The sequence below is a fragment of the Oryctolagus cuniculus genome, chromosome 18, assembly GCF_964237555.1.
Source record: "Oryctolagus cuniculus chromosome 18, mOryCun1.1, whole genome shotgun sequence".
Lineage (NCBI taxonomy): Eukaryota > Metazoa > Chordata > Mammalia > Lagomorpha > Leporidae > Oryctolagus > Oryctolagus cuniculus.
The window spans coordinates 17075031-17098339 of record NC_091449.1 but is presented as its reverse complement, the minus strand read 5'-3'; the positions used below and the strand labels follow the sequence as shown (position 1 = coordinate 17098339).

General features: G+C 40.7%; 1 protein-coding gene across 6 annotated transcripts in view; it reads right to left on the bottom strand.

The window, feature by feature from the left end:
* Positions 1-2012: 2012 nt before the first annotated feature.
* LOC100346786 (zinc finger protein 420) overlaps positions 2013-23309 on the bottom strand; it is a 64440-nt gene continuing 43143 nt past the window's right edge. For all 6 annotated transcript variants that reach the window (XM_070062290.1, XM_008257202.3, XM_008257203.4 and 3 more), the window contains one exon: positions 2013-4280. In XM_070062290.1, coding sequence (XP_069918391.1) covers positions 2353-4280 — 1928 coding nt within the window. In that variant the 3' untranslated portion in view covers positions 2013-2352. The remainder of the gene's footprint in view (positions 4281-23309) is intronic.

Below are 23309 nucleotides of genomic sequence, written 5' to 3'. Positions count from 1 at the left end.
TGTTATCTGATTTCCTGTCTGATCAGCCATCTCCTTGTACACAACTATGTAACATCCCTGCTATTTCTTAAACACACTGTGGAATTTTCATTATAGGTCTCTTCCTCTTTTTTCCTTTACTCTACACCCCTTCAAATCTTGATTCTGATATTTCCTCCTTAATGGTCTATCCTGAGTCGTTGTGTTTCATGTATCAACCTAAACTGTCATAACCTCCCAACTTTTCTTGAATGATTTTTTCACTCTGTACCACTATTTTAATATTCTACATTCATTATCTTTTCTCTCCACACAAGAATTGTTCGTTGATACATTCTAAACAATAAGCATAGTGGCTGGAATAAAGTGAGCATTCAGTGAAATTTAGAACAACAGGCATGGGAAGGGAAAGCATAAACTTTTATTATCAGGTTAGTTTTCTTTGTAAAAATGGGTACTGGTTTCATTTCTTGCCTAGGCCAGCCCTTTAAATTATGATGGTTTGTCAGTGAGGTAGAAGATAAATTACCTGCAGCCAAGGCGATAGCATCTCTTAACTTTTATCTCTTACTAGTGGTCTGGCTAGCTCTCCTCTGAATTGATCTCTGAAACACATCCTTAATCACTCCTATCATTTCCTCTAGCATTACAGCCTGGATTGGCACAGGAGGCAATCTCAATAAATGCCATAACTATAAAAATAAGAATGCTTAGTATTTTAGCCTGAATGGGGTAGATCATCATTATCTATGGCCTTAATTTAAGGCTATATTTGATTTCTTTTGCCCACAGAATGCCACTTCTAGGCATATTTCTGATATTCTTAAGAAATTTGATTATTAATAAGAGAACTAAAACTGTATCAATAAAAGGTTTAGTTCCCAGAAAAAGAACGGAGGCAAACAGATCAGAGTTGGTATGACTGTTTAAAAAAATCATTAGGGTTGCAGAACCTACTCTGTTTTCTTCTCCACCTTCTATACCACCCAGATGTTATTCTCAATGTCCCCTTGAGACTGCTGGAACTCTGGCATACAGGTCTACATTGTATGAATATACATGGAGGATAAAAGGATCTTAAATATCCTATTCACAAATATCCCTTCTATCTTGTTTACCTTTAGGAGAGACTAAAATAGTTTTAACTCTGGGACTTGTTACTGAAGAATGGAAGATTGGCTATTGAATGTGGAAACAGTCTCTGACACAAACTCATAAATTTTCATTGTTCATTAGTCTATGATGTCAGATTTTATTTTCTGTATAATTCATAATTTGTTCACTGAGGTTTAAAAAAATTTCCTAGATACAGTTTTTGTTTGTTATAATAGATTGTTTTTTTCTAGGGTTATTTTTAAAGTTGATTTATTCCTTTATTTAAGAGAGAGATCTTGTCTCTGCTGGTCTATTCCTCAAATGGCCACAACAGTCAGGGCTGGGCCAGGCTAAAGCCAGGAACTCCATCCTGATCTCCTACATGGGTGGCAGGGGCCCAGGAACTTGGGCCATCTTCTGCTGTTTTCACAGGGACATTAGCAGGAAGTCACAAGTGGAGCAGCTAGGACTTGAACTGACTTTCCAGTAGGGGATGCCAACATTGCAAGCAGCAGCTTAACCCACTGTACCACAATGCTCTCCCCTAGGTGTATTTCTGCTAAAATTTTTTTCATTTATAAATAATATTCTTAAATTTTAGCCAGGGATATTGGAAAATACAAATTCTGTATTTTCTAACATTTCTCTCAATAACCCATTGATTAATGCACAGTGCTTTTGTTCAGGACGGATTTCCTCTTATAGAATATTTGATGAGATTTGGATAAAAGCTTTCTCATATTTATAACATACAGTGTCCTCCCCCAAATCTGTAGTAAATGTTTAATGAAATATTTTTGATAGCACCCTCCTCTTATGAAATGTTTCTAAAATAATAGAAATGGTATTTGATACTTAAAATATGATATACTTACAATATGCTTCAGTGCACTGTTCTAAGAGCTTTTACATAAAATAACACATGATACTTCCGTGAATACTGAGAAAGGTATTTATTCTTAAGTCTATATACAAATGATTAAACCAAAGCAGAAGGAAATGAATTCTCAGAGCCAAGATAGTTTTGAAAAAGACATTTGCTAAGGCTAGAAGCCTTTCTACATTTTCTACATTAACAGAATTATTTTCTGTTTTAACTTGCTAAAGTTTAGTGGGTTTCCAGAAATGATAGGCTTTTCTACATGGATTACATTAACATTTTCATTATGCCATCCAAATTCTCTGATGTTTACCTTTATGACGCAAATGTGCCCCCATATTCACATCTGTAAGAATTCTTTGCAAGAGAAATCTGTTAACTGCAAAGAATCCGATAATTCATACATAAACTTGTGAGGCATGCTTAAATTCTATTCCACATTCCTCATATTCAAAAGATTTCTCACTGATATGAATTCTTTGATGTTGAGTTAGTTGTGAGCCACGAGTAAAGGCCTTCCCACACTCCTTACATTGGTATGGTTTTTCACCAGTGTGTATTCTCTGATGTCGAGAAAGGTGTGAACTCTGGGTAAAAGCCTTTCTACATTCTTTACATTCGTAGGGCTTCTCACCAGTATGGATTCTCTGATGTAGAGTAAGCTGAGAGCCATGACTGAAGGCCTTCCCACACTCCTTGCACTCATAGGGTTTTTCTCCAGTATGAATTCGCTGATGTTGAGTAAGCTGAGAACCACGAATAAAGGCCTTCCCACATTCCTTACACTGATATGGTTTCTCACCAGTATGGATTCTTTGATGTTGTATGAGTAGTAAACCACGAGCAAAGGCCTTTCCACATTCATTACATACGTAGGGTTTCTCACCAGTATGAAGTCTCTGATGTTGGGAAAGATGTGAACTCTGAGTAAAGGCCATTCTGCATTCTTTGCATTCGTAAGGTTTCTCACCAGTATGAATTCTTTGATGTTGAGTAAGCTGTGAGCCACGAATAAAAGACTTTCCACATTCCTTACATTCATAGGGTTTCTCACCAGTGTGAATTCTCTCATGTTGAGTAAGTTCTGACCCACGACTAAAGGTTTTTCCACACTCTTTACATTCATAGGGTTTCTCACCAGTATGAATCCTCTGATGTCGAGTGAGGAGTGAGCCACGATTAAAGGCCTTCCCACATTCCTTACATTGATAGGGTTTCTCACCAGTGTGAATTCTCTGGTGTTGAGTCAGTTGTGAGCCATGACTAAAGGTCTTTCCACATTCCTTACATTCATAGGGCTTTTCATTGGTATGAATTCTCTGGTGTTGAGTAAGTTGTGAGCCACGGATAAAGGCTTTCCCACATTCTTCACATTTATAGGGTTTTTCACCAGTATGAATCCTTTGATGTTGCATAAGGAGTGAGCCCCGGATAAAGGCCTTCCCGCATTCCTTACATTCATATGGCTTTTCCCCATTATGAATTTTCTGATGTTGAGAAAGCTGTGAGCCACAAATAAAAGCTTTCCCACATTCCTTACATTCATAGGGTTTCTCACCAGTATGAATTCTCTTATGCAGAATTAGTTGTGAGAGCTGAGTAAAGACTTTTCGACATTCTTTGCATTCATAGAGCTTCTCACCAGTATGAAGTCTCTGGTGCAGAGTAAGTTGTGAGTTCTGAGTAAAGGCCTTTCCACATTCTTTACATTCATACGGCTTCTCGCCAGTATGGACTTTCTGATGTCGAGTGAGTTGTGAGCTACGAATAAAGGCTTTCCCACATTCTTCACATTTATATGGTTTTTCACCAGTATGAATTCTGTGATGTAAAATAAGTTGTGAGCTTTGAGTGAAGGCCTTCCCACATTCTTTGCATGCATAGGGTTTCTCACCAGTATGAAGTCTCTGGTGAAGACTGAGCTGGGAGTCACGACTAAAGGCCTTTCCGCACTGCTTACATTCATAGGGTTTTTCACCAGTGTGAATACTCTGATGTTGAGTTAGATGCGATGCTCGTCTAAAGGCTTTCCCACATTCCTTACATTTATAGGGTTTCTCAGTAGAATGACATTGTGGATGCTGAGATAAGTAGGTTTGCTGATTGAAAATGGACATTTTGTCATATATAATCATCCCTCGCCTGAAATATTCCTTCTGATTTTCTTGTTTTTCCAAGTTGCCTTGGATTTCCAAATAACTTTTAGAATTAGACTCCTGAAGATCACGGTTTCCAGGCTTGTCACTTATTTCCCATTGGGATAATTCTGTTTCATAAGTATCCCTTTTTGGAGAGAAGTCCTTACTTCCATATATTGAAGGCAAATCTGAAAGGTAAGACAACATTAAATAATTTAGGAGAAATATAATTTCAATAGGAGAAAAGTCAAAATAATAACCATATGAAATAATAGGCTTACCTAAGTGGTGTTAAAGTATTGTTTACCATGACCTGTAGTTAGACGTACATTTCACACTAAATACAATTTTATAAAATGCTGTATTCTGTGCTATAAATTTTACTCCTTTCTATTTCTCTCAATCAAAACCCACTAAACTTATGACATGGTAATGTTGCTACCTAGAGCTTGAAAGAAATATTAGCTTAGAATGAAAAGAGGGTAGCTGAGAGGTCAGAATAATGAATACTTGGGAGCATAAGGGAAGAGACTTTAAAAGGAAACTTTGAAATCAGTGGTTTTCAAACTTTAAAAGTCATGAGGAGAGCTTGTTGAAATTAAAGATGTCCAATTTATTCCATGAGACTGACTGAATCTAGTGAATCAGAAGATGAACATGGAGGTCTCTAGAACATTTCTCACTGATTCATATTTGGAATTGGATTGTGATTTTCTATCTCTGCTTAAAACTTTTTAATAGCTAAACTTTTTAAAAAAATTTATTTGACAGGTAGAGTTATAGACAGTGAGAGAAAGACGAGAGAAAGGTCTTCCTTCTGTTGGTTCACTCCCCAAATGGCCACTACAGCTGGAGCTGCGCCCATCTGAAGCCAGGAGCCAGGTGCTTCTTCCTGGTCTCCCACGCAGGTGCAGGAGCCCAAGCACTTGGGCCATCCTCCACTGCCTTTCTGGGCCACAGCAGAGAGCTGGATTGGAAGAAGAGCAGCCAGGACTAGAACTGGTGCCCATATGGGATGCTGGCGCTGCAGGCAGAGGATTAACCAAGTGAGCCATGGCGCTGGCCCGGTAGTTAAACTTAGAACAGCATCCAAACTCTTCTATAACTTTGAGAAAGCCCTCCCTAGTCTGGTCCATACCTATCTATATGACTTTTCCTATGATACTTCTCAGCTTTGATCACTATCTACCAAACACATAAGCATCCTTTCAACTTTGAAAAGCCCACAAAGGCATTTCCCATCGCACCTACAACTAGCCAAAACCTTAGATGGTTCTCCATAGGACTATACAAACTGAATTTCTCTTTTTCAGTTCTTGAATCTTAAGGATTCATTTCTGTTAATTTAGGTAATTCAGACTACCATTCCTGTTGAAAGCAGTTACATAAATTAGGCAACATATAAAAAGCACTTGAATGAAGACACTGGAGAGTTAATATTTAAATAAACAGCTAATAGGATAAAAGTTTAAAATATCTGGGTCCACTAAGATTTCCCTAAGCAGAAGAGTAAATTGAGAGGTAGAGAAACTAAACAGTGTTTTGGACTGCTGCAAATGACTCAGTGACAACAGCTGGAAAGTAAGTCTGCAAATGACTCGGTGACAACAGCTGGAAAGTAAGTCCTGTTGTAAATTCTCCATATATTAGGTTGGGAACTCTTGAGAGCTATGATGAGGAATAATGTAGAAAATGTTGGTCAGTCTGGGCAAGGTCTGAAGCCTGAATCATTTCTGAACTATCTAAAATTCAGAATTTGGAATGAGGTAATTCAAGATTGTTTGCCACAGTACAATTAAATATTTATTAGAGTTATCTTCTTTATAATGCCTAACACTCAGTAAAACTAGGGCATAAGACAACTGAAAAACAGAAGAAAAACCAAAATAGCTCAAATCATGTACCTACAATCAAACTTTAAGAAGAAAAAAAAAGATTTTATTCATTTACTTGAGAGGCAGAGTTAGAGAAGAGAGAGAGAGGGACAGACAGAGCCAGGTCTTCCATCCACTGATTCACTCCCCAAATGGCTGGGGCCAATCCTAAGCCAGGAGTCAGGAGCTTCTTCTTGGTCCCTCATGTGGATGCAAGAGCCTATGCACTTGGGCTATTTTCCACTGCTTTCCCAGGCCATAGCAGAGAGCTGGATTGGTAGAAGAGCAGCCAGGACTCAAACCGGTGCCCATATGGGATAGCCAGCACCATAGTGCCTGCCCCCTATCAAACTTCTGTCACTCCTGGGTACCCCTTTGTAGTTAACTCTTCCTGCCATCCTAGAGGTAGATGCTTGGAAACCACTTATCTGTGGCTTCCCCACTAATTACTTACATATGGAAACAAAAGCTATCTACACTAAATTAATGATCATATCAGTCTCCAAGTGACCTGCCTCCTGCATACTGCTTCCCAGATAGTAGCCATGATTACCTTTAGTTTTCCCTATTATTTTCAAACAAGATATTTAGTTGCCTTTGTTTACTTATCTTTACTTCATCCTTCATTCCTGTCTCCTGTCATCTCTCATTTACTTATATATCCAAGCCCAACTCTAGGTGTTCATCACAGAAAAATATCTATCATTTCCCAGGCATAGCTATATAACTTAAGACATAATGCAGGGCTCTGTAATCTTATGCAATGTTGAGAATGTTGGAAAGTCTGAATGACAAGGATTCTAGCAATTCTATAAAAGACTTCTTTTAGATGGATATACAGATCAAGAACCAGAATACTCTTGCTGGGAATGCAGAGTGGTATAACCACAATGAAAGTGAGATAGTTTCTTTTAAATATATTTAGTGTATGATCCAGCAGCATATTTGTAGGTATTTATGCTTATGTTAAGACAAAGATCGTATACCAAATATTATAGCAGCTTTATTAATTTCTCCAAACTGGAATCAACCCAGTCATTCCTTAAAAGATGAATGAATCAACAAACTTAGATACTTCCCTACAATGGGATACTATTTAGCGGGAAACAGATCCACACTATTGATTCATACAATAATACAGACAAATTTTAAATATATGCTAGGTGAACAAAGCCAGACCCTAAAGGCTACATATTTTGATCCCATTTATATAACATTCTGTTTTAAAAATGTTTATTTTTATTGGAAAAGCAGAGAGACTGAACAAGAGTGAACACACCCTCTCTTAAATCCACTGGTTCACTGCTCAAATGCCTGCAACAGCCAGGGCTGGGCCAGGCCAAAGCCAGAAGTCCAGAACTCCCTCTGGATCTCCCACATGGGTGGCAGCGACCAAAATACTTGAGCCATCACGTACTGCTTTTCAGGATGCATTAGCAGAAAGCAGGACTGGAAGTAGAAGAGCTGGGATTCAAATCAGCATTCTAAAATGAAATGCAGGCATCTTATGCAGCAGCTTAACCTGATGCACCAAAATGCCCACCCCTGTATGACATTCTTGAAAAGACAAAACTTTAGGAATGGTAAGTAGTGAATGGTGAGTAGTTTTCATAGCCTAGGGAAAAGGAAGAAGGAGTTAAAAAAAGAAAAGTGTTATAGTTTGAATATGATTTAGCCCCTGCACTCAGGCAGGACATTTAAGCCTCAGTTAATGGTACTAAAGTAGAAACTTGGCCGGCGCCGCGGCTCACTAGGCTAATCCTCCGCCTTGCGGTGCTGGCACACTGGGTTCTAGTCCCGGTCGGGGCGCCAGATTCTGTCCCGGTTGCCCCTCTTCCAGGCCAGCTCTCTGCTGTGGCCCGGGAGTGCAGTGGAGGATGGCCCAAGTGCTTGGGCCCTGCACCCCATGGGAGACCAGGAGAAGCACCTGGCTCCTGGCTTCGGATCAGCGCAGCGCAACGGCTGCAGCGCGCTGGCCGCAGCGGCCATTGGAGGATGAACAATGGCAAAAGGAAGACCTTTCTCTCTCTCTCACTGTCCACTCTGCCTGTAAAAAAAATAAAAAATAAAAAAAAAAATAAAGTGGAAACTTATTTTGGTATTTTCTGATAAGCCCTAATGGTTGTCCTTAGGTTACTGGGAACATGATGTCAGAAGGTATTTCTAATGTGAGGGTTACTATAAAAGCCTGTGTTTGGGCCTAACCACTGTCTGATCCTGGTTCACCAAGTAATCCTTATTCCCACTGTCATCCATTGCCCTTACCAGATGCCAAGTCAATGGAGACATCCAATCTTGGACTTCAGATTCCAAAACTGAGCTTAAAAAAAAAACCCTTTTCCCCTTATAAAGCTGCATGAAGTATTTTGATGTAGTAATATAAAGCTAATAGTGTGAGAATTTGGGGATTGGCAATAGTAAAACTCTGATAGTGGATATACTTGACATGTGAATGGTGTATCAGATTGCCTGGGGAATGGCAATAAACGTTGGTTATTTAAAATATGATTTTAAAAAAAGAAAACCCTTTTACAAGTATGGCCAAGGTTAGAAAAGAAGATTCAGAGGTGCCACAATGAAATGAGAACAGAAACTAGACACAAACATATTCCAAAGTTAGTCACAGCTTCCCCTGAGACATCTAGTGACTTCACCTGACTGAGTCTGAATGTTAATAATCTGAAAAACTTCAAGAGACAAGGCCTCGGGCCCACAGAGATGAGGGATTAGGAATTGAAACTTGGTGCACAGAGTTATGAGGTTATAGCAATCCAAATGGTTCAGGCCAGATGACTGTGAATGTAGGGGTAGAAGATGTGAGTTATCATTGGATTCTGAATATATTTTGACATTCTAATGAAGAGGATTTTGTGATAGAATGAACACATAATATGAAAAACAAAACAAGGAATACTTTTTTGTCTGAGCATCTGGAACTATGGATGTACTATATACTGAGAACTTTGCATTATAGCAGAAGAAGGTTTAGAAGAGACTTGCTTGATTTTGAACTTTTAGATATGGTAATAAGTGTTTATTACACACGCATTGACACAAATATGTGGTTCTAGGGAGATACTCAGATTAGAGATATAAATTTAGGGGTCATCACCAAATAGATAATATTTAAACCCTGGGGGATTGGATAAGATCAAACAAGGAGTATCTGGATACAGTAGAGAAGTGAAAGGAAGAAAAGGGAAGTTTGAGAATTGAGCTTTGGGGTACATCATCATTGTAAGGAAGGAAGATAAGAAAGAATGAACAATGAAGACTAAGCGGCGACAGCCAAAAATTCAGGAAACTGTGGAATCCCAGAAGCCAAGTCAAGTGTTATCAATTCTTCAAATGCTGAGAAACAAAGTAAAATGCTGATTTCTAATTTAGTAATAAAGAAGTTAACAGATAATGGGTTATCTTCAAGTATAGTTTTGGTGGAGTAATGGGTGTAAGTTTGGATTGGAACAGATTAATGAGAGTGGGAGAAGAGATGGAGATAGGGTAGGAAAATCTTTTTTAAAAAATGTAGCAGATAAATAGGGTTATTTCAAGAAGAAAACGTGTGTGTCAAGAGATTTGTTTTTGTTTTGTTTTTCCTTTTTAGATAGAAGAAATTGCAGCTTGTAATTATGACAGACACAGACAAGTAGATACTGCACTAATTTCTCCTAAAGTATCCCTAAAAAAATGAGAAAGAATGTCATTTAGTATGTAAGTAAAGGAACTGGCCTTAGGTAAACAAATAGGTTCATATGTCATAAAAAAATGTAGAAAGAATATATTTTCAGTTAAGCAGACTGACTGATAAGGCAGCAGAAACTTAATAGAAGGTCTTTCCTAAATGCCTCAGACTTTTCAGTGAAGTCACCTAAAGGCATCAGTTGAGTCCAGCCAAGGAAATTATAATAGTCATGATCATGGCTGGCGCCACGGCTCAACAGGCTAATCCTCTGCCTGCAGCGCCAGCACACCAGGTTCTAGTCCCGGACAGGGCGCTGGATTCTGTCCCAGTTGCCCCTCTTCCAGTCCGTTCTCTGCTGTGGCCCGGGAGTGCAGTGGAGGATGGCCCAAGTCCTTGGGCCCTGCACCCACATGGGAGACCAGGAGAAGCACCTGGCTCTGGGCTTCCGATGAGCGCGGTGTGCTGGCCACAGTGCACCGGCCACAGCGGCCATTGGAGGGTGAACCAACAGAAAAGGAAGACCTTTCTCTCTCTCTCTCACTGTCCACTCTGCCTGTCAAAAAAAAAAAAAAAAGTCATGACCATTATACAACTAACAACTTAGCTTTGAGGTAAATAAAAACAGAAATACAAAGAGAAATTGATAAACTCTACTCATGATGGAGGACATAAAGACAAAAGACTAGAATATAATAAAGATAAACCACATCAGATTGTTAATTATCACAGTAGCATAAAACTGGAAATTCAAAAAATATTAATAGACTTAAGTAAGATACTTCTATACATGTTTGTTATAGGAGAAAATAAAAACTTGCAAATGATTTAGAACTGATAGTCATGCACTAGTTAGTGACATTTTGGTCAACAATTGACTACACACAAGACAGCAGTACTATAAGATTGTATCACCTAGTGAGAGTGTAGCATCTTAGTTTGTGAAAATATGCTCTATGATCCATAAAAATGAAATCACCTGATGTATTTCTCAGACTATGTCCCTATTATTCTACCAAAAGAAACCTCAGGTGAAATCCCATGTGTTTCACTACAGTTGTACCTGGAGAAAACTTAATCCTAAATACACTTACTAGGAAATAAGACAGAATACAAGATGGCTGAATAGAGAAGCCATACTCACCTCAGCCATAGTAAAACACCAGAACAACAAAGGAAGAACCGTGTTTTCAGGGGGAAATCTTCAGTAAAGAAGTGGTACAACAGCACAGAGACTCCGAGGCCACCGGACGGAGGACAAATGCAACTGACGGCCGTGGTAGTGGCAGCTTCCACACCACTACCAGAAAAGGTAAGAGGGCACCGCATTCCTTGCTGGCAACATGGACCAGCAGTCCTAACTACAGGAGAATCCCACAGTCCTCAGTGACTTCAGTTCCAACATGGAGAGCTGACCTGGGGTCTCAGCAACTGGTTTGCTCCAAAAAGGTAATCCAAATTGTCTCCCTCTACTCAAAGAGCCAGACTCTACTCTACTGTGGTAGAGCTGCTGCTGAACTCTGTACCAATCTAGGGGATAGCAAGCAGCGTCACAGCTACCAGAAGTCACCAGAGCCAGGGCACTTTCCCAAAATGGGGAGTGGAAGCTTGGTGCCTTGCAGCTGTGGAGTTCTGGGCATAAGCCCTAGAACTGCGCTTACTCACTCTATGTGATGTAGGGGGTTCCCGCTGGCTTCTTATGGCTACCATCATAAAAAGTCTGAGAGGACTAGACCTAAGGAAGGTCCCTTTGCACCTCCTAGCTCACTGGGAGCCCAGTGCACAAGCCCTAGCAGGGGCAGTTCCATCTGTACCTTGCAGATCTAGGACTGCTGATGTTGATGTTACAATCTCTGGAATAAGTCACACTCAGTTGTACCTGGACATCTGTATTTGCATTCCTCTCTTACTGTCAGTTCAGGCTGGAAGCTACCAGTGCACAATTCCCAGCAGGCTGGCTGTCAGACTCTGAATGGGGTAGCGATCTTACTGCATCCTGAAGCACAACACTGTGACAATTAGTACTAGGTTCCACAGATTCACCAGAACCTATCCTGTGAGACCCAGGGAAGAACTTACGCTGGGCCTACCCCTGCCAGTGCAAAATCTCCAGTATATCTTGTAGTCACCCTATAAAACTGGAGCAGTTCTGGGAACTAGGGAATTTGGTGTTATAAGCCACAAGCTGCAGCATCACTCAGGCTTGCCCAGGGGAAAAGTCACTCAGTATCAAGAACAAGGTTATAGTTACCACAAACCCTAGTGTGACTGACACCCAATTCTCTGGGAACTGAAGATACATACACTGGGAAGCCCAAATCCACTTCAAAGTCATTCTTCTACCTTCACAAACTGCTGCAGACTAGACCACCGTGGCATTTATAGGCATTGATTAAAAAAATCAGGTTATACTTTTCAGCTCGCTTAGAACCAAGGGCAAGGCAACAATCCAAGTGATACCTTGTACTCCACTGAAACAAAAAACTATTTTCCAACAAAACTCCATAAAGAAGTGACCATTCAGATTTGCGGGGGGCGGGGGGGACACACTGAGGCATAGCAGGTAGAGCCACTGCCTGCAGTGCTGGCATTCCATATGGGCACCAGTTCGAGTCCTGGCTGTTCCACTTCTGATCCACTTCTCTGCTAAGGCCTGGAAAAGCAGTAGAGGATGGCCCAAGTCCTTGGCCCCCTGCACCCATGTGGGAGACCAGGAAGAAGCTCTTGGCTCCTAGCTTCTGATCAGTGCAGCTCTGGCCGTTGCAGCCAGTTTGGGAGTGAACCAGTGGATGGAAGACCTTTCTCTCTCTCTGCCTCTCCTTCTCTATGTGACTCTGAGTTTCAAATAAATAAATAAATCTTTAAAAAAAAAAAAAAAAAAAAAGATGGGCAGTCATCAATGTAGAGACAAAGGAAACAAGAAGCAAGCATGACAACTCCTAAAGAACAAAACAGTTCTCCAGAAATAATCCTGAACTGAAGGAAATCTGAGAAATGCCAGAAACAAAATTCAAAACAATGATTATAAAGAAAATTGGTACAATGCAAAAGAATACAGATAGTTTAAAAAATTGAGGAAAGCAGTAGATGAGATGAACCAAACAAAATTTGAGAATGTCAGCAGCAGAACAGAGCAAGACAAGAAAAGAATTTCTGTTCTGGAAGACAAGACTTTTGAAATAATGCAGTCAGACTAAAAGAAAATAATGATGAAAGTGTATGAGACATACAGGATACCATTAAGTGAACACATACTCATTGAATAGATATCTCAAAGAGAACAGAAGGAAAAATGCATTGAGACTGACTAAATAAAATAATGGCAACTTTCCAGACTCAACCAAAAAGACCTTTTCCAAGATAACAGTCAAACTGTCCAAGTTAAGGACAAGGAGAGAATCCTAAAAACAGAAAAATGTCAAGCTAAAATTAAGGGAGATCAATGAGAGCAAGAGCAGACATGCTGCATACTAGAAGAAAGTAGGATGATATGAATTCAAGATCTTGGAAGAAAAAATTCCAGCTATGAATATTATATCCTGTGAGACTACCCATTATAAGTAAAGGAGAAATAAAGTATATCCCAGAAATATAAAAACTGAGACTTCATCACCATCAGAGTAGCCTTATAGGAAACTCTGAAGCCTTACTTTAGCATCATGGGCTGGTGTTGTGGCACGGCAGATAAAGCTGCTGCCTGTGACACTGGCATCCCGTATGGACACTGGTTTGTGTCCCACCTGTTCCACTTTCAATCCAGCTCCTGCTAATGGCCTGGGAAAGCAGCAGAAGATGGCCCCAGTGTTTGGGCCCCTGCCACCCATGTGGGAGACTCCGTTGAAGCTCCTGGGTCCTGGCTTCAGTCTAGCACAGCGCTGGCAAGGGCAGTCATCTGGGGGGTGAACCAGCGGATGAGAGATTCTTTGTCTCTCCCTCTTTCTAACTCTCAAAAATAAATAAATCTAAAAAAAGGTAAACATCATGAAAACACCTAATACTATCAAACTCAGTATCAAAGTTGATACTATCAGTAACCAATCAAGAAATGACAGGTATTAACTCTTATCAACACTGACTTTGATTATAAACAGGTTAAATTCCTCAGTAAAAAGATACACCTCAGCTGAGTGGATAAGAGGGGGGCAGTGCTGTGGCCTAGAAGGCTAAGCCCCCGCCTTCAGTGCCATCATCCCATACGGGTGGCTGGTTCATGTCCCGGCTGCCCCTCTTCCAATCCAGCCTCCTGCTATTGGCCTGGGAAGGCAGTGTAAGACAGCACAAATGCCTGGGCCCCTGCTCCTGCGTGGAGACTAGAGAAGCCTGAAGCTCCTGGCTCTTGGCTTCAGATCAGCCCAGCTCCAGCTGCTGCAGCCACTTGGGGAGTGAACCAGGGGATGGAAGACCTTTCTGTTGCCCCTCTAACTCTGCTTCTCAAATAAATGAATAAAATTTTAAAACAAACAAAAAAAAAACCCAACACCTGATAGTAAACTCAATAAATAAAGATACACATAGACTTAAAATGAAGGGTGGATAAACATAATGCCAGGAAAACAGAAACCAAAAATAAGTGGGAAGAACTGTACTCATAAGACTTTATATCAAAAACTAAAAAGAGATGAAGCCATTATATACTGATAAATGGACTGAATCAGTAAGAAGATATAACCGTAACAAATATATATGCACAAGACCACTCTGGTATATATAACAATTATTATTAAACCCAAAGGGAGAGATAGACTCCAATACAGTAATAGTGGGGGGGGACTTCAAAACCCTACTGTTAACAATGAACATATTGTAAAGAAAGAAAATCAACAAAGATACATCATATTTGAACTAGACTATTGAGTAAATGGACCTAAGAGATCTTTACATTAGATTTCGCCCAGCAGCTAACAGTACACATTCTTAGCAGCACATGGAACATTTTCTGGGATGATACGATATATTAGGTCAAAAATCAAGCCTCAGTAAATTTTAAAAGATTGAAATCATACCATGTATCTTCTCAGACCACAAAGGAATAAAACAAGAAATCAACAATAAGAACAAAATATGTAAAAATATATGGAAATCGAACAGCATGCTGCTGAATAACCAATGGGTGTTTTAAGAAAAAGGAAATAATTTTTTTGAAACTAATGAAAAAGAGAATGCAACATAGCAAAACTTGTGGGATACAACAAAAGCAATATTGAGAAGTTTATCGCAATAAGTTCTTACATTAACAAAATGGAAAGATCTCAAATAACCTAATGGTGCACTGCAAGGACTTAGAAAAACAAGAACAAACTAAACTCCAAATAGGCAGGAGGTAGGAAACAATAAGAATCAGGGAAGGCCGGCGCCGCGGCTCAGTAGGCTAATCCTCCGCCTAGCGGCGCCGGCACACCGGGTTCTAGTCCCGGTCGGGGCGCCGGATTCTGTCCCGGTTGCCCCTCTTCCAGGCCAGCCCTCTGCTGTGGCCAGGGAGTGCAGTGGAGGATGGCCCAGGTGCTTGGGCCCTGCACCCCATGGGAGACCAGGAAAAAGCACCTGGCTCCTGGCTCCTGCCATCGGATCAGCGCGGTGCGCCGGCCGCAGCGCGCCGGCCGCGGCGGCCATTGGAGGGTGAACCAACGGCAAAGGAAGACCTTTCTCTCTGTCTCTCTCTCTCACTGTCCACTCTGCCTGTCAAAAAAAAAAAAAAAAAAAAAAAAAAAAAGAATCAGGGAATAAATAAATGAAATTGAAACTAAAAAAAAGTACAGAAAGATCAAACTGCAAAGTTGTGCTTTTGAGAAGATAAACAAGACATTTATCCAGACCACCAAAGAAAAAAAAATACTCAAATATGATGAAAAAAGGGGACATTAAAACTGATACTGCAGAAATACAAAGGAGCATAAGAAATTACGAGATACATGCTAATGAAGTGGAAAACCTGGATGAAATGGATAGCTTCCTGGATAGATAATCTATAATGATTAAATCAAGATGATGCAGAAATTCTGAGCCAAGATTGACAGGTCTTCCATCAAAGAAAAGCCTAGAACCTCATGGCTTCACTTCTGAATTCTACAAAATATTTAAAGAAGAATTGATTCCAATACTTTACAAACTATTCCAAAATACTGAACAGTAACAAACTCTGCCATATTATTTTTGGGAGGGCAGCATCACTCTGATACCAAAACCAAACAAAAGACAACACAAAAAAATACAGACCACTGTCCTATGAATGTGGATCTTAAAATTCTCAACAAAATGCCAGCAAACTGCATCCAATACTACATAAAATGCTCATATATCACTATCAACTGGAGTTTATCCCAGACATGCAAAGGTGGTTGAACATTTGAAAATAAATAAGTGCCATAAATCACAGTAACAATGAAGAACAAAAATCATAGAATCATCTCAGTACATGTGGAGAAAGCATCTGATAAGATTAAACCTTCCCTCATAAAAACTTTCCACAATTTAGATATATAGAAGGGACATACCTCAAAATTATAAAGGCTACATATGACAAAACAGCCACAATCATACTGAATGGGGAAAAGCTAAAAGTATTTCTCTTCAGATCTGGAACAAGATAAGAACAGTGCAAGTAGACATCCTTATTAAATATAGTACTGGAAGAGCAATTAGGAAGGAGAAATATAGGGTATCAAAATTAGAAAGTAGGAAGTCAAATTATCTCTGCAGATGACATGTTGTACATGGAAAAACCTAGACACTGCACCAAAAAGCTTTCAAAACTGATAAATCAATTCAGTAAAACTTGAAGGTTATAAAATCAACATACAGGCCGGTGCTGTGGCTCAATAGGCTAATCCTCCACCTTGCTGCGCCGGCACACCGGGTTCTAGTCCCGGTTGGGGCGCCGGATTCTGTCCTGGTTGCCCCTCTTCCAGGCCAGCTCTCTGCTGTGGCCAGGGAGTGCAGTGGAGGATGGCCCAAGTCCTTGGGCCCTGCACCCGCATGGGAGACCAGGAGAAGCACCTGGCTCCTGGCTTCAGATCAGCGCGGTGCGCCAGCTACAGCGTGCCAGCCGCGGCGGCCATTGGAGGGTGAACCAACGGCAAAAGGAAGACCTTTCTCTCTGTCTCTCTCTCACTGTCCACTCTGCCTGTCAAAAAAAAAAAAAAAAATCAACATACAAAGGAAAAGAACCAATCATGATCTTGCTGAAAGAGAAATCACAAAAGAGAGCCATTCACAGTAGTCAACAAAAAAATTTTCAGAATAAAGTTCACCAAGGAAGGCAAAGTTATAAATGAAAGTTATAAAATACTGATCAAAGAAAATCATCAAGGACACATGATGCAAAGATATTCCTTGCTCATGGATTGGAAGAATTAATAGCATTAAAGTGTCTATACTACCTAATGCAATCTACAGATTTAATACAATCTCTATCAAAATACCATAGCATTCTTTACAGAATTACAAAAAGCAATCCTAAAATTCATGTGGAATCACAAAAGATCCAGAATAGCCTAAGTGATCCTGAGCAAAAAACATCAAGCTGGAGGCCTTACAACACCTGATTTCAAAGCATACTATAAAACTATAGTCATTATTTTTTTAAGTATCTATTTTATTTGAAAGACAGAGTTACAGAGAGAGGTAGAGACAGAGAGAGAGGTCCTGTATCCGCTCGTTCATTCCTCAGACTGCTGCAAAGACCGGAGCTGTGCCAATTAAAGCTAGGAGCCAGGAGTCCCTTCAGGGTCTCCCACGCAGGTGCAGGGGCCCAAGGACTTGGGCCATCTTCTACTGCTTTCCCAGGCCATAGCAGAGAGCTGGATCAGAGGAGGAGCAGCAGGGACTAGAACTGGTGCCCATATGGGATGCTGATGCCTCAGAAAGGACTTTAACCTGCTGAGCCACAGCACTGGCCCCAAAACTATAGTAATTAAAACAGCATGATTCTACCATAACACACACACAAGGATCAATGGAACAGAATAGACAGCCCCAAAAAAAATTTTTTTTTTTTTTGACAGGCAGAGTGGACAGTGAGACAGAGAGACAGAGAGAAAGGTCTTCCTTTGCCGTTGGTTCACCCTCCAATGGCCGCCGCGGCCGGCGCACTGCGCTGATCCGATGGCAGGAGCCATGAGCCAGGTGCTTTTCCTGGTCTCCCATGGGGTGCAGGGCCCAAGCACCTGGGCCATCCTCCACTGCACTCCCGGGCCACAGCAGAGAGCTGGCCTGGAAGAGGGGCAACCGGGACAGAATCCGGCGCCCCGACCGGGACTAGAACCCGGTGTGCCAGCGCCGCTAGGCAGAGGATTAGCCTAGTGAGCCGCGGCGCCGGCCAGACAGCCCAAAAATTAATCCTCATACGTAGAGCCAACTGATGTTTGACAAAACTGCCTAGAACATACATTGGAAAAAGGATACTCTTTTCAATAAATGGTGCTGGCAAAACTGGATGTACATATTAGATCCCTGTATCTCACTATATAAAAAAATCAAGATGGATCAAAGACCTGAGACTATGTAACAACAGTTTCTAACAAGAAGAAAATGTAGGGGAAATACTTCAAGACATTGATTGTAGGTGATGACTTCCTGGATAAGACCACCAAAGCATAGGCAACAAAAGTAAATCTAAAATGGGATTATATCAGATTCAGAAGCTTCTGCACAGGAAAGTAAAAGTGAAGTTAAACTGAAGAGACACCTGACAGAATGGGAGCAGATATGTGCAAGCTTCTTATCTGTCAAAATATTAATATTCAAAATATATCAGCAACTCAAAATAATCAACCAATCCAATTAAGAAATGGGCAAAGAGAGGCTGGCATTGTGCTGTAGCAGGTTAAGCCACAGCCTGTGATGCCAGCATCCCAAATGGGCACCGGTTCATGTCCCAGTAGCTCCATATCCAATTCAGCTCCCTGGTAATGGCCTGGGAGAGCAGTAAAAGATGGCTGAAGTGCTTAGGCCCTTGCCACCAATGTGGGAGACCCAGAAAAAGCTCCTAGTTCCTGCTTTTGTCTGGCCCAGCCCTAGCCATTGTGGCCATTTGGGGAGTGAACCAGTGGATGGAAGATCTTTCTTTCTCTCTCTCTCTCTCTCTCTCTCTCCAACTCTGCTTTTCAAATAAATATATAAATATTTAAAAGAAAAAAGAAATGGGCGAAGAACTGAATAGACAGTTCTTAAAAAAGAAGAAATACAAATAGTCAACAAATGTATGATAAAATGCTCAGTATTCAATAGCCATCAGGGAAATGCAAATAAAATCTGTATGATACATTTCCCAGGAAACTTCCCATTCCAGTCTAATCTCGAGGATCAGAGTATGGCTAAATCACCCGAGATCAAAAAGAAACGAAGAAATCAGGCAGAGGCCATGGTGACCAGTGTGTAGATCTTGAGTCACACCTACATAGTAAGAGGTACCAGCAACTTGCCACACAAAGCTGAGCTGGTTACCTTTAGAAGCCCAGTGCAAAGTTCAACTAACTTGGGTCTCTAACTAGCTATTTTCCACACCTACCTTCAGACCCACCCCAATGACACTGCTGAGGCAGGAAGATGCCTGCCTCTAATCGTTTTTAATAAATAGGAGCTACAACAGTGAAGAACCAAAAAGCCTACCCAATGACCCCACAAAGGTAGGCAGACTGTGTGAACTTCGAAGAAGCAAGAGGCTAGATCTGCTAACCCTAGATCAATGACATTTTATACTCAGCCAAGAAAAGACTCCATGGTTCCACCCTGACATGGAGGCAATCCTCTGTCATGTATTTCCCAGCAGCATGGCCTCGGGGCCTGCCCACTTGAGCTGTGTCTCCACCTAACCTCAGAGGCTACTCCACAGACCTGCCCAATTGCAAAAATACAACTGCTCAGGCCAGCGCTGCGGCTCACTAGGCTAATCCTCCACCTTGCGGCGCCGGCACACTGGGTTCTAGTCCCAGTCGGGGCGCCGGATTCTGTCCTGGTTGCCCCTCTTCCAGGCCAGCTCTCTGCTGTGGCCCAAGAGTGCAGTGGAGGATGGCCCAGGTGCTTGGGCCCTGCACCCCATGGGAGACCAGGAGAAGCACCTGGCTCCTGCCATCGGATCAGCGCGGTGCGCTGGCCACAGCGCGCCGGCTGCGGCAGCCATTGGAGGGTGAACCAATGGCAAAGGAAGACCTTTCTCTCGGTCTCTCTCTCTCTCCCTGTCCACTTTGTGGGGAAAAAAAAAAAAAAAAAAAAAAAACTGCTCAGACAGAACAGTTCTGTGACCAGAAGCCATAGTAGTACCTTGCCAGCAGCTCCACATAACAGCACCTTGGTCAGTGGTCTTGCCAGACAGTAAGTCTAGCCCGCAGCCCCACTTGATGTCAAAGCAAAGGCAATGACAGCCAACTACAGACCCTAAAACAGCTCTGCCTGACCAGAGCTATTACCAGCTGGTCCTTCCAGAACCACAGGCTAAATTAAGCTGTGAAGCTCTTTCCCTGACAAAGAGCTTCTATAAAGGCCAAAAGAAGAACTGTCTCTATAAAAGCACTGAAATGCAAAGACACAAGAATGAGGAACAATCAAGGAACCTTTCAAAAGAAATGAATAAAGCTCCAACAATGGACCCTAACAAAATGGGTATCTATGAGATAACTGACAAATAATTCAGAACAAGGCTCTTAAATAAATTCAGTTAACTATAAGAAAATATTGATAAAAATTATATGAAATGTGAAAAACACATAAATAAGTTTGCAAAAAAAAAAAAAAGACCCAAAAGCAAATCATAGAGATAGAAAATGCAACAGATCTACAGATCTTAAAAATTTAATAGAAAGTTTCAACAGTAAACTCAAGCAGAAGAATCAGTGAGCTCAAAGACAGCACATCCAAAATTATCTACTCAGAGGAACAAAAAGATGAAAAAGAATAATAGAAGTCTGGGAATTATGGAAATTTCCATCAATTGACCACATTTTTGAAGTTTGTAGAAGGAAAGAAGAGGCCAGAAAGCGTATTTTAGGAAGTAAGGGCTGATGATGATGATGATGATGGATGACAATATCCACGAATTAAAAAACATAGAGCCCTCCAATTGAATTCAACTCAAAGAATTCACCAAGATATGTAATAATCAAGTTTTCAAAAATTAAAGATAAGGAAAAAGTTCTGAAAGCCACAACATAGGAAACTTGTAACATGCAAAGGAGTGACAAACAGTACTATCAGCAGGTTGCTCAGAAGAAACCCTGTAGGCCAAAAGGGAGCAGAATGATATATTCCAAGTGCTGAAGAAAAATTACAAACTAAGAAACCTGTACTCTGCAAAATTGTCATTCAGAAATGATCGATGGGCTGGCATTGTGATATAGTGGGCAAAGCCACCATCTGTAACACCAGCATCCTATATGGGCATTGGTTCCAGTCCCTGTTGCCCCACATAAGATCCAGCTCCCTGCTAATGGCCTGGGATAGCAATAGAAGATGGCCCAAAGTGGTTGGGCCCCTGCAACCATGTGGGAGACCTGGAAGAAGCTCCTGGCTTCTGGTTTTGGTACAGCCCTGCCACTGCAGCTATTTGGGGAGTGAACGATTATGGAAGATCTCTCTCCTCCCATCTTTCTCTGTAACTCTGCCCTTCACATAAATGAAATAAATCTTAATTAAAAAAAAAAAGAAATGGAGAAATAAAAACTTTCCAAGACAAACAAAAGCTAAGGGAGTTCATTAACTGTAAGCTTGCCACTCAGGATGTACTAAAAGTCCTGAAACAAAAGGCTCCTAAGTAATATGAAATATATGAAAGCACAAAATTCAATAAGTATAGTAATTAAAACAGAGCCATATTCAGGATACACAATTATAATGATGACATATCATTTTATCTCTAGTACAAGAGTTAAAGACAAAATTATTAATACACACAGCAAAAATAGTCAAGTCACACATTACAAAATGATGTAAATATCAAAAACACATAATGTGAGAGAAAGAAAGCAGTAAAAACGTTGCATGCAAAGTTGTTATCACCTTTAAATAAGCTGTTACACAATATTCTCTATAAGCCTCAAACTAACTGTAAGGTAAAAATCTTCAGGAGACACATAAAACAAATAGAAAAGATTCAAAGCATGTAACTACAGAAAACTACCAACCCACTAAGGAAGACATCAAAAAAGGAAAAAACTCAGAATCTAGAAAACAGAACAATAAAATTGTAGTCCTTACCTATATAAACAATTACCTTTCCTTACCTATATCAACATTTATTTGGAATGTAAATTGATTAATTTTTCCCTTCAAAAGGTACAGAGCGTGGAGTGGGCATTATGATACCGTAGGTTAAGCCATCACTGGAACTCTAGCATCGCGTATCTCAGGACTGGTGTGAGTCCTGGCTACTCTGCTTCAGATTCAGCTTCCTGCTAATGTGCCTGGGATGCAGCAGCAGATGGCCCACGTATTTGGGCCCCTGCTACCCATGTAGGAGACCAGGATGGAGTTCTTAGCCTGTCCCAGACCTACATCTGGTTGTCATGTCCACTTGGGGAATGAACCAGTAGATGATTCTCTCTCCATCCCCTACCCATCGTTGTCATTCTACCTTTCAAATAAATAAATGAATGAATCTTTAAAAGAAAAACAACATAGCAAATGAACAGATTAAAAAAAAAGACTCAACTACATGCTGCTTATAAAATGAGTTGTTATCTCATTTATAAGGACACCCACCGACTGAAAGTAAAGGGACACAGCAAATTATCCACACATGAGGAAACCAAACTACAGCGGGGAGAACTTACATCAGATAAAATAGATGTTTAAGTCAAAAACTGTAGCAAAAAAGGACATTATATTATGATGAAGAGTTCAATTCAGTAAGCGGATATGACAAATACAAATATATATGCAATTAACACCAGAGAACATAAATAAAGAAAACAAATATTAAGGGATCTGAACAAGAAGAGAGAGTGCAATACAATTAATAGTAGGGAACTTTGGGGCCGGCACCGTGACAATAGGGGGTAAAGCCGCCACCTGCAGTGCTATCATCCCATATTCCCATATGAGTTCAAGTCCCGGCTGCTCCACTTCCAATTCAGCTCTCTGCTATGGCCTGGGAAAGCCAGTTGAGGATGGACCAAGTCCTTGGGGCCCCTGCACCCACATGGGATACCCAGAGGAAGCTCCTGACTCCTGGCTTCTGATTGGCGCAGCTCCGACCATTGCAGCCAATTGGGGAGTGAACCAGTGGATGGAAGACCTCTCTCTCTCTCTCTCTCCTTCTCCCTCTGTGTAACTCTGACTTTCAAATAAATAAATAAATCTTAAAAAAAAAAAAAATAGTAGGGAACACTGGACAAATCATCCAGCCAGAAAGTTAGTAAGTAAACACTGGATGTGGACAACACTTTAACTTCAGTTTTGGACCTAACAGACATAAACAGAACATTCCATTCAACATCAATAAAATGTACATTTTTCTCAATTACACATGAAACATTCTCCAGGATAGATCACATGTTAGGATACAAAAAGAAGCTTAATAAATTTAAGATCCAAATCATAGCACATATCTTTTCTAATTACAATGGTATGAAATTAGAAATCAACAACAGATAGAATTTTAGAAAACCCACATATATTTGCACATGAAAATTAAACAAGCTCCAGAATAACCAATGGACCAATAAAGAAATTAA